We start from the raw sequence: 12,536 nt of genomic DNA on the forward strand, positions 1-12,536 counted from the left end.
CGTCACTCACCCTTCCGACAGAGAAACCTACCTATATGACGGCATGGGAGGATGACCTCCAACATGAGTGGGACCTGGAGACCTGGCAAATTGCGTGTTCCAGAGCCTTTCAAGGTATTAGAAATACTTCACTTATGGAAGAAAATTTAAAAGTTCTCATGAGGTGGTACATGACCCCCACCAGGCTTGCAGCTATCTATCCCACAGTTGACCCCCACTGCTTCAGGGGCTGTCAACTCATGGGATTGATGATACATGTTTGATGGGAATGTCCCAGAATCAGACCGATTTGGAAGAAACTCTTTAATCTAATTCACAAAGTTACTGGTTGCGAGGTTCCCAGGTCCGCTTCGGTAGCCCTACTCAATGCTCACATTCCCCATGTTTCCAAACCCAACCGTAAGTTGATCCACTTCATGCTCACTGGCGCGAAAATTACCATAGCCAGAGCCTGGAAACAACCGAAGGTATCTTTTTTAGCTATACAACATAAAATATCATGGATAATGACCCAAGAAAAACTAGCCAGCATCGCTTCGGACACGTTCCACAAATTTTATTCTATATGGTCGCCTTGGGCAACACACTGTGGAATTTCCCTAGAGGTGACGGTTACCCATAACACTCCTGTAATTTCCAAATAAAGTCAACCATGTATTTATGACCCTTCCCTCCCCCACCCCCTCCCCCGCTTCTCCCCTCTGTTCCTATTTCTAACTCTTCTTCTACTTACTCTACTTTAAGTTCTTTAGCTAACTTCAGTTAGACACGATATTTCATCATTACTTGTTTGTATATGAGCATATTAGGCTGAATAGAATTCTTTCTAGACATACGAACCTCTATCTGAGTCTTTAGGGTCACTACACGCTAAGCATTCGATAGGGCGCAGTCTAAAATGAGGTGAACAGGGAGAGGAGACCCGGCCGGGTCACAGGAAGATCCCTGTAGGGGTGACCTGGTTGGACGATCCCCCCCTGACTCGCAAGTTAAGCTTTGTCTTATGACGGTTCAAGATTACCTCGTGATGTACACAGAATATACACTAAATACACTGGGTCTAAACCCTCTGTTGAGATCCAAAAGCTTTTCTCCAGAAGAGGTTCTTTGTTATCAAACATAAAGAATGTATGCTCATAAATATATTTAAGTTTTGATCTCTAGGCATATGTTGGGCCATATATTTGTTTGATCTTTATCCTGTATTATGGTGTATTTTCAAAATAAAAAACATATTGATCTAGATTTTAGTTAGGGGTATCAGAGTAAAGGGGGGCTGAATACAAATGCATGCCACACTTTTCACATATTTATTTGTAAAAAATGTGAAAACCATTTATCCCTTTCCTTCTGATTCACAATGATGTGCCACTTTGTGTTAGTCTATCAAATAAAATCCCAATAAAACTTAAAAAACTTACATTTCTGCTTGTGATATGACAAAATGTGGAAAATGTCAAGGGTTATGAATACTTTTTCAAGGCACTGTATGTGTGAGATCTAAGCAGTGCTACATCTGACTTCTAGTCTTACTAGATTTGGAGGGAGATTTACTGAGGTCACTATTGTACTGTTCACCTTGAGAAAGCAAAGCCTTGCCTCTACCAAGATGGCTGCTTCCACATGGTGCTGAACAAAGCATAGTAAGTCAGTAATGGGGAAATATCAGTTGCTGGGAGACCACAGACAATACTGGTGACTAGCCCCCTGTATTGGTGACTTGCCCTCGTATGACCTTTTTAGGCACATATTTTAGAGTTTAGTTCCTCTTTAATACAGCTAAGAATGTTATTATCATTTACAACAGTTTCCACATGTTATTGAGCTTCCCCATCTGCATGTATCCACATTTTTTACTGTGTTTGCTTCCCCAGAGGTACCCCAATCCATCTCTAACATACCTTATCAAACCACGACTTAAGTGGTGTATTATTAAATAACTCATCCATTCTTAGAGGGAAGAGATAAATGTTGCTATAAGACGACAGGGTTGGAAATTGTTGTTTTGCTCTCTTTTCATCTTCCTCAGTAGTAATATTCTCCAGTCCTTTCATGAAGAAGGCCACCGGTCGATCAGGGTACACTCGTGCGGCTGATTCAATGGCACAAAGTACCAGGGATGGTGGATTCATTCTGTTCGTGGTCTCCATAAATAAGATTCCATTTCCTTTTCTTAGAATGGTGGAAGCACTGAACGAATTGGCTCTGTTTGAGATTACAAAGTACTTGGGAAGAAGGAGATCCGAAATTAGACCACTTTTATATTTAAAAGAGATCCTGCTAATAGAGGCTATAGCCACTACTATAATGAACATAGTGGATATTTTTAGTTGCTTCAGCATGACTGTGGAATACTGTGGTTGAGCTACAAGAAAAAACAGAATTATATTATATAAAATCTAATGATCACATTTATTAAAGATAAGTAAAAGAAATGTTTGGATCAATGCCTGTTGCAGCAGGACAAGAATATGTAGCATCACAGAAGTATGTTTATTCCTGAGTATATCTACACCCAACAAAAAATAAATGTATTGCAGCTTACCAATCCTCATAATAGATACGGTGGCTACATTCATTTTCTATTTTAGGCAAGTACAGAAAAATGAATATTATACAGGATTTATATAGCATCAACAGTTTGCACTGAACTTTATAACATGAGGGCAGACAGTACAGTTACAATACAATTCAATACAGCAGAGGGTCCTGCTTGTTAGAGCTTGCAATCTAAAAGGGAGGGTCAAGTGATACAAAAGGTAATAACTGTGGGGGGTAAACTGATGGAGAAATGCCTACTAATCCTGCTAGAAATCCAGTGTCTTTGTGAGTTCCTGTGCACTGAGCTGAAATCTCAAACAGTATGTGCCTTCCAAGTTTTTCTTTGTGAATTATAAAACATCTTCCTCCCAGTATCGGGACAAGGTAATCTAGGGACCAGGGCAAACATGCCAAACTGCCCCCCCCCCCACTTAAGATGTATTGAGCATTAATCTGCATGCTTACCCCCTAAGCATAAATCCTCCGTGTACAAATCCATCCCTTTCTGAAATCCCCCTTCCCAGCACAAATCTTCGCTCCCATACCCCAAATCCCCCCCCAACAAAAATGCCTCTCCCCAATAAAAGTCCCCTCCTAGCACAAATCCTCTACCTCTCAAATGTCCCTACTAAGTACACATCCTCTTGCCCCCACTCTAAATCCTCCCGCCTACCACAAATCTACCCCCTACTAACACAAATCCCACCAAAACAAAAAATTTCCCCTGCTAGCACAATTTTCCTATGCTTTTCACCACCTTACAGCACCCCCCCATCTCACATGAAACCACAGTGCCCAGGGCAGCCATCCCTCCTGCCCACCCTCCTGTGTAATAGGAGAGAGGGAGGTGTCCTGCAGTCCCAACACACTTCCTATCCTCTTGTGACAAAGCAGTCGTAGATAGACATAGCTGGGAGCTCGCCAGATCTTGCCCAGAAACTTTGGCTAACCAGTGTTCCTGTCAGGTTTCTCAGAATTTGAGAGTTTCCTCTAGCGCTGAAATTTGAGAAATATTATTTGTGCAGAGATCAAGAGTCAACTTGCCTCTTGCACACAGTGATGTACACTACAGTGCTACTGAGCCGCAGATGACTCCCTTTGTGCAGCTGTGTGGGCATGTTAGACATAGGCAATGCCATAGGAAAGAGGGTCAAGATAGGAGGGGGAGCTACCTGCTGATATGAGAAGTCGAAAAACCTGGAAGAAAGAAATAAGCAGTCAAATGCCGCGTACACGCGATCAGATTTTCTTGGATGGTATTTCCGATGGAATTCCGCTCAAGCTTGGCTTGCATACACACGGTCACACAAAAGTTCTCTGAACTTTTGATCGTCAAGAACGCGGTGACGTACAACACTACAACGAGCAGAGAAAATGAAGTTCAGTGCTTCAGAGCATGCATCGAATTGTTTCCGAGCATGCGCAGGAATTTTGCGCGTCGGAATTTGTACAGACGATCGGAATTTCCGATTGGAACTTTTTCCAACCGAAAAATTGAGAACCTGCTCTCAATCTTTGTCTGGCGGGAATTCCGCCAGCAAAAGTCCGATGGAGCATACACACAGTCGGAATTTCTGACCAAAAGCTCACATCGGACTTTTCCTGGCGGAATTTCCGATCGTGTGTACGGGTGATAAGAGCAGGGAGAAGAGCTACCTGAAAAAATTAGAAGCCTAAAATCTGTGAGAGAAAGCTACATTTTGAAACAAAATGGGTTGGGAGAAGAGTTACCTGTGGAAACAAGGGCTTTAAAAAATGAGAGGGAGCGCTACCTGTATAAACGAGAAGTCTTATGCCCCGTACACATGATCGGACTTTGTTCGGACATTCCGACAACAAAATCCTAGGATTTTTTCCGACCAATGTTGGCTCAAACTTGTCTTGCATACACACGGTCACACAAAGTTATCGGAAAATCTGATCGTTCTAAACGTGGTGACGTAAAACACGTACGTCGGGACTATAAACGGGGCAGTGGCCAATAGCTTTCATCTCTTTATTTATTCTGAGCATGCGCGGCACTTTGTCCGTCGGATTTGTGTACACACGATCGGAATTTCCGACAATGGATTTTGTTGTTGGAAAATTTTATATCCTGCTCTCAAACTTTGTGTGTCGTAAAATCCGATGGAAAATGTGTGATGGAGCCTACACACGGTCGGAATTTCCGACAACAAGGCCCTATCACACATTTTCTGTCGGAAAATCCGACCGTGTGTACGGGGCATAAGAGTTGGGAGAAGAGCTTCCTGCCAAAACTGCTGAATAGACATGTGCAGGATGAAAAAATGAGTTTAGTTTAGTTTAGTTTCGATTTGTTATTTAACTACATTTGTTTAGTTAAATTAGTTGCATTCGTTACATTCGTTTTCGGGATTCGTTTAGTTTCGTATTCGAATTAGAAAAAATTCGACTGCATTCTAAAAAAACTATCAAATTCGAAAAAAATCTACTGCATTCGAAAAAAACTATCAAATTCGAAAAAATTCTACCGCATTCGAAAAAAATGATCAGATTCAAAAAAATTCTACCGCATTAAAAAAAAAACTATCAAATTCGAAAAAATTCTACCGCATTTGAAAAAAATTTGACCGAATTTGAAAAAGTAAACTATATATAACCATTTTGCGAAATTCGAATTTCATATAGAATGAAATCGAATTCCAATAGAAAAGATTCAAATAGAATAGAAAATAAGAATAGCATGCAAAAACAATAGAACAGAATAGAAAAAAATATAATACATTCTATTCTAATCTTTTCTATTCAAATTCGATTTCATTCTGTACCAAATTCCAATTCTGGAAGATGTTTTATATATATTGTTCTATTGTTTTTTCTATTCTAGTCTTTTCTATTAGAATTGGATTTCATTCTATTTCTATATAACCATTTTCCAAAACTCGAATTTCGTATAGAATGAATTTGCATTCAAATAGAAAAGATTAGAAAATAATAGAAGAGAATAGTATAGGAAAACCATAGACCAGCATAAAAAAAAAAAATTAAAAAAAAAAAATATATATATATATATATATATATATATATATATATATAAAACCATCTTCCGAAATTCGAAATTCGTATAAAATGAATATATATATATTATATAGTTTATTCTATTCTGTTCTATTGTTTTTCTAGTCTATTTTCTATTTTTTTCTATTCTAATCTTTTCTATTCAAATTCAAATTCATTCTCGAATTTCGTCTAGAATGAATTCAAATTCGAATAGAAAAGTTTAGAATAGAAAAGAATAGCATAGAAAAACAATGGAACAGAATAGAAAAAAAATATTATATATATATATATATATATATATATATATATAACATCTTCCGAAATTCGAATTTCATATAGACTGAAATCAAGTTTGAATAGAAAAGATTAGAATAGAATAGAAAATAATAGAAACGAATAGCACAGAAAACAATAGACCAGAATAGAAAAAATATAATATATATATATATATATATATATATATATATATATATATATATATATATATAGACTGAAATGTAGAGGAGAACCACACACAGCTTTCAATCTAGTGTCAGCAAACAGGTCTTTCCACCGACCTTGTATATATAAAAATAAAGTTCAGATGTGTTCTGACTGATCTAAGGAAGGGTGCGAACAAATCAGCCTGAAACGTAATCTTTGTCTGAACAAATGATTGTAATGATTCTGTTTAGAATGACTCTACTTGCTTTGTAATCTTTTTCTAAAGATTTGATGGAATAAAGCAACAAATGTTTAAGTGCAGCAACCTTTCTAACTTTATATATATATATATATATATATATATATATATATATATATATATATATATATAATTCTATTGTTTTTCTAGTCTATTCTTTTCTATTCTTTTCTTCTATTCTAATTCGATTTTCGAAATTAGAATTTCTGAAAATATATATATATATATATATATATATATATAAAACCATTTTCAAAATTCAAATTTTGCATAGAATGATTTTGAATTTGAATAGAAATGATTAGAATAGAATAGAAAATATTAAAAAAGAATAGAATAGAAAAACAATAGAACAGAATAGAATAAAATACAATATATGTTTTTCTAGTTTATTCTTTTCTATTATTTTTTTTTTTCTATTCTAATCTTTTTTTATTCAAATTCAAATTCATTCTATATGAAATTCGATCTTCATAAGCCATGTTCCGAAATTCGAATTTCGTATAGAATAAATTCGAATTTGAATAGAAAAGACTATTAAAGAATAGAAAATAATTGAAAAGAAAAGAAAAGCATAGAAAAACAATAAAACAGAACAAAAAAAAAAATATTATATATATATGTATTCTATTGCTTTATGATTTTATATTCTATTTTATTGTATTTTTTAGAAAATTGATTTCTATTGTTTTCAAATTCAATTGAAATGTGTTTTCAAATTCGATTATGTTTTCGAATTCGATTCGAATATGTTTTCGAATTCAATTCGAATATGTTTTTGAATTCGATTCAAATTTGTTTTCGAATTCGATTCGAATTTGTTCGCTTTTTTTCGGATTCGTTTAAATTCATCACTTTTGGAATAATGAAAAATTCGTCCGAATTTCGATTCGGAATGAAACGAAATGCACATGTCTACTGCTGAAATGAGAAATCTAAGAGTTGAGGGAAGAGAGACCTGCTGAAATAAGAAGTCTAAAAGCTGAAAGAGCATACCAGCTTGTAGGGCTAGGCAGGTGGTACCTCCTTCATGCTCCTTTCCTCATTGGGCATCAAGTGTGAGTCACTTAGGAGATCTACCCTGGGGTGAGTTCTTCTAAGCTATGATAGGCACCTTGAACAGGGTCACTGCCTTACACATGGGATGCCTTTGCTTGAATAGATAACTGTGCTCTAGTTAACTCTCTTGGTGTTAAAATACACCACCACAGTCCCTGTTGCATTTAGGGGGGACATGCAGAGCCAATGCCCTCTCCACCTTTCCAGGGTATCTCTGCTATCTCACTCCCATTAAAAGAAAGGGGTCCTTCCGTGCACCTAGTGCTGACTTGTGTGTGTTTCAACTGACTCAACTGTAGAGTATGTGTGCCGGTTACTGTCAGGGCTGCGCTCAGCCCTTCCTTCTCTGAGCTGGCCGCTCAGCTATCGGCTAATTGCTAGCTCTTATCTCTCCACAGGTACTCAGCTGTTGATGATATCCTGCTTGTCAGTCCTGCCTACTTAAGCTGTCCAGCCCAGAGGATCTCTGCCTTCGCCTTAGTCAACATCACGGAGACGCTCTCCTGCATTCCTGTTGAAAGACTTGCTTGGCTGACATCCATTGTGGCTCTAGATCCTGCTTGCTGTTTTACTACGCTCATCTCTGGCTCCCTGATGTTTGACTTGTCTGACTATCCGCTCCGGTTACTGAACTTTGGCTATGTTTGGACTATGTTTGTGCTATTTACTTTTATTATTAAACAAGTGTGATTTAACTGTACTTCTGTCTCATCTGATTTCATGGTTTCTGACAGTTACTTGCATTACACCTCTTAATAGCTTCAGACCAGGCATAGACAAAGTTTCAAAAGCTTTACTTTTATAATGCGGAATAACAGTAGAACGAAAGCAACAGTCTTTCCCTAAACTAATCCCTATCTCAGGCTTTTGGCAGCAGCAGCAGCGCACAGTACCTGCTCAGGCAAGAGTCCATACAAGGCAGAGTCCATAGTGACCGATCTCCAGAACTGGCATCTTTAGGGAAGACTGCAGGCTCCAGCAAGACCCCAACATGTTGGATGTGACAGCAGAAAGACTTGCTCTCTGAGGTGGAATTGCTCCCCCTTCTCTCTACTCTGCAAGCAGCTGGAGACTACATGCGCTTGTCTGTGTCTTCTTTCCCATGCAGCAGATTGACCAACTGGGCAAAGCCCTCTCCCCTTTTATTTTCAGCACAGGGAGAGAGGCAGAGCTCAGCAATAAGTGCAGGAAACTAGGTTAACTGTTTCCCTCCTTACTGGGGCAGCAGCTATCTCACTAACTAGCATTTTAACCTTCTTACAAGTTGAAACAAGAAAATCATCACCTTAACTATCTCTCTGTACAGCCAGTTCTCCATATCTTCAGTACCTTTCTCCTGTGTAATATAGATGAGAAGAAGGGAAGGCATCTCGAAGTCCTAACACGCTTCCTGTCCTAAGGTGAAAAAGTTACTCCTCCATAGACATAGCTGGAGACTCACTGGATCTTGCCCAAAGAATGGCTAATCAGTGTGCCTGTCAGGTCTCCTGGATGCTTGAAGTTCCCTCTAGTTCCATCACTTAACTATAAGCATTTCATTTATGCAGAGGTCAAGAGTCAACTTGCCTCTTGCACACAGTGATGCAACTGCCGTGCTGTTGGGCTGCTGGTGACTCCACTCCTTCTGCAGATGTGTGAGAATGTTAGGCATAGGAAGCAACATGGGACAGAGGGAAAGGGCAAGATGGGAGGGAGAGCTATATGCTGAAACAAGACATGCAGGCCATGTTTTGACATAGGTCAATTATATTCTAGTTAACAAAAGGATAGCTAATGACTCTTTGCTATCTTAATTTTATGCAAGGTTACTTTCAAGGGATACATAGTTTACATACTTAAAGCGGGGGTCCACCTATCTATCGTTTTTTTTTTTTGGAGTTCATTCACAAACTGTTCTTCTCATGATTATCTGCTCACATGTTCTGTGTAATAAAACCGCCTATGTCCGATTTCGTTGTAAAGAATAACTTATAAAATTCACTGAAGGCGGTTTCCATCTTCATTGTGGGCATTTGAAGCCCACAAGCATGTATTTCCTGGATGCGGTGAATGCTGTGCTCCCAGAATTCACTGAGATGTTGTGATGACACTGTTGCACAATGCATGCTGGGAAGCCTGAGACTAGCTCCCAGGGGACTGTGGGAGGTCTGGGAGAGGCTAGAAACACACCTACTCCCATGGGAGGAAAACCAGGAAGTGCTAAGAAGATTAGAAAAAAAAGGTAATTACGGCGATTTAAATTTTTTTACACAGCATGTCAGCATCTAGGCAAGAAGAGAATGCATAGAGATAATGTTCAAAATTTGGGTGGAACCCCGCTTTAAGGATGATAAAGAATGTTATTTGTGTTATTTGACCATTCAAGAAGTATTTATTAATGGTAAGTAGGCTCAAGTGGCTATTCATGGGAAATGGTGGCTTGTTTACCTGGTAAACACTTAATTTAGTTTAAAAGGTTATTCTCATTAATTACAAGTAGAGTCTTTTCATCTTGATTAACAACAAGATCAAAAGGTGTTTGGTCAACCAATCAGGAAGCCCACCAGTTTCAGACACTAGTATTTCTGGGGAAGGTTTTGGCTCTTAAACACACATTCATGCATTAATTTTTCATCATAATAGAAGCACAGATTTAGATTGTAACACACATTATTGCATGCTTGGAAGCTACATATTAAACATTGGACATATGGTGGATTGTAAGGTCTCTATGCTTGCTATGACATGGATGATGGGTGGAACTCTGAAGGCTGCTGTTCGTTGTAATATTTACTCTGTTGGATTTTGTCATCTGTTACAAGTACCTTGTGAAATTTATTCTGTGCTGGGCCTCAAATAAATGCATCTCTCTGGATGAATCAAGTTGCTGCAGGAATAATTCACCTTTTGGGATAGAGGAGTTATAATAATAATTATCATCCCATTACCATATCACTACAGGAAGGAGAAAACAACAAAAAATGTCCAGCGCTCTGGAATTCACATAAATAAAATAAATAAAATGAAATAAACTAGAATCTGGCAGTCCAAAAATAAAATAAAATCTGGCCAGATTTTATTTTATTTTTGGACTGCCAGATTCTAGTTTATTTCATTTTATTTATTTTATTTATGTGAATTCCAGAGCGCTGGACATTTTTTGTTGTTTTATCTTGATCTGTATCTACCAGCTACGGTTGGTCCAGCTGCACTATTCTCCCTCCATGTCTAGTCATGCTAAATGCACATAAAACATTATATGACATGGTATGATAACAATATATGTTATACACTCCACGCCTTGATCGAGTTCTCCAGGTGGCTACTCATTGGCGCTGGGTTATTGCTGTTGGTGTTTTTTGTGTTTACTACAGGAAGGAGAGTTACCTGCTTGAACAAGAAGTCTAAAGTCAGCTACACATAGATAGAAATTTGTCCGGTTTAGCAGGGATCGGCCAAATTTCGATCTATGTATGGGCACCCTGGTTGTATACAAGCCTATCTATCAATCAACTTGTTTACAATCTGCCTAGGGAAAACAAATCATTGTCCTTTGTCGGCAGGGGAGGCTCTCTGTACTTTCCACAGACAGAAATCAATAGCAAGGCGTTGCATTGTGTTGATGGGAGAATCAAGGAATTTTCTTTCCTTCCACCAGTGGTAGAAAAATCTACTTTTTTTTGCTAGAAGCTACTGTAAACCCCCAAAAAGTAAATATTTTCTGAAAGCAGAGACTCTGGAGACTAAAATGGTGGTAGTTGTAATTTTTTTATGTTGCATAATATTTGCGCAATTTTTTTATTAAATGCATATTATTAGGAAATAATACACTAATGCCGCGTACACACGACTGGTTTTTCCGTCAGAATAAACTAAGAAGATTTTTCTGATGGAGTTCCAATGGAGTTCCGCTGAAACGGACTTGCGTACACACGATCACACCAAAGTCCGATCGCTTAGAACGCGGTGACTTACAACACATTTGACGGGACTTGCCATGGTCGACCAAAGAGATTGAGTGCATGTGCTTAGCATCATATCCAGAGGTTATCTTTGGGAAATAGACATATGAGTGCTGCCAGCATTGTTGCAGAGGTTGAAGGGGTGTGGGGGGTCAGCCTGTCAGTGCTCAGACCATACGCTGCACACTGCATCAAACTGGTCTGCATGGCTGTCATCCCAGAAGGAAGCCTCTTCTAAAGATGATACACAAGAAAGCCTGCAAACAGTTTACTGAAGACAAGCAGACTAAGGACAAAGATTACTGGAACCATGTTCTGTGGTCTGATGAGACCAAGATAAATTTAATTGATTCAGATGGTGTCAAGCGTGTGTGTGGTGGCAACCAGGTGAGGAGTACAAAGATAAGTGTGTGTTGTCTACAGTCAAGCATGGTGGTGGGAGTGTCATGGACTGATGCTGCATGACTGCTTCCGGCACTAGGGACTTATGCCCCGTACACACGGTCGGACTTTGTTCGGACATTCCGACAACAAAATCCTAGGATTTTTTCCGACGGATGTTGGCTCAAACTTGTTTTGCCTACACACGGTCGCACAAAGTTGTCGGAATTTCCGATCGACAACCACGCGGTCACGTACACCACGTACGACGAGACTAGAAAAGGCCGGTTCAGAACCAAGTGCAGCACCCTTTGGGCTCCTTTTGCTAATCTCGTGTTAGTAAAAGTTTGGTGAGAGACGATTCGCGCTTTTTCAGACTCGTGGCTTTCAGATCGTTTTCTGCCGTTCAGTTTGTGCTTGTGGGTTTGTATTTGCTCTTCAGTGCGTGCAGTCAGTTCGTATCGGAGTTTTCTGTGCGATCTTGTCCGCTCGTTGCTGTTTTTCAGGTCGCTCTTCACAGGCCTTGCTGTTCTTCAGTGCGTTCTGTTACTTCGTTCTGAGCAGCCGACCGTTTTCTAGCCATGTTTCGTATGCGTACTCCTCGTACAGTTCGTTCTGTGCGGGGGCTTGGTGTTGGGGTCCTGACCTTGACACAAGTCCAGTCCATGAACAGGGTGGGGAGGAGTTCATGGACCAAGAATTGGTTGCTTCAGCGTGACCAGTTCTCTCATATGCCTTTGCTCCGTGAGATCCGTGAGAATAATCCTGGTGATTTCAGGAATTTTCTCAGGATGACTGACCCCGTATTTCACCGTTTGTTGGCTTCGCTGACCCCCTATATCAGCAGGCAGGATACCTGCATGAGGCAAGCCATCACTCTGGAGCAGAGGTTGGTCGCTACCTTGCGGTAT

The 12,536-nt window shown here is 39.3% G+C and overlaps 1 protein-coding gene across 1 annotated transcript in view; it reads right to left on the reverse strand.

Annotated features, from left to right (window-relative positions):
- Nucleotides 1–12,536, reverse strand: part of LOC141141333 (alpha-1,4-N-acetylglucosaminyltransferase-like) — a 108,433-nt gene that overhangs the window by 10,503 nt on the left and 85,394 nt on the right. The window contains exon 2 of the mRNA XM_073629005.1: nt 1,902–2,365. Within this exon, the coding sequence (XP_073485106.1) occupies nt 1,902–2,342 (441 nt within the window). The 5' untranslated portion in view covers nt 2,343–2,365. The remainder of the gene's footprint in view (nt 1–1,901; nt 2,366–12,536) is intronic.

This window comes from Aquarana catesbeiana, linkage group LG04 (assembly GCF_042186555.1).
Source record: "Aquarana catesbeiana isolate 2022-GZ linkage group LG04, ASM4218655v1, whole genome shotgun sequence".
In the NCBI taxonomy this organism is placed as follows: domain Eukaryota; kingdom Metazoa; phylum Chordata; class Amphibia; order Anura; family Ranidae; genus Aquarana; species Aquarana catesbeiana.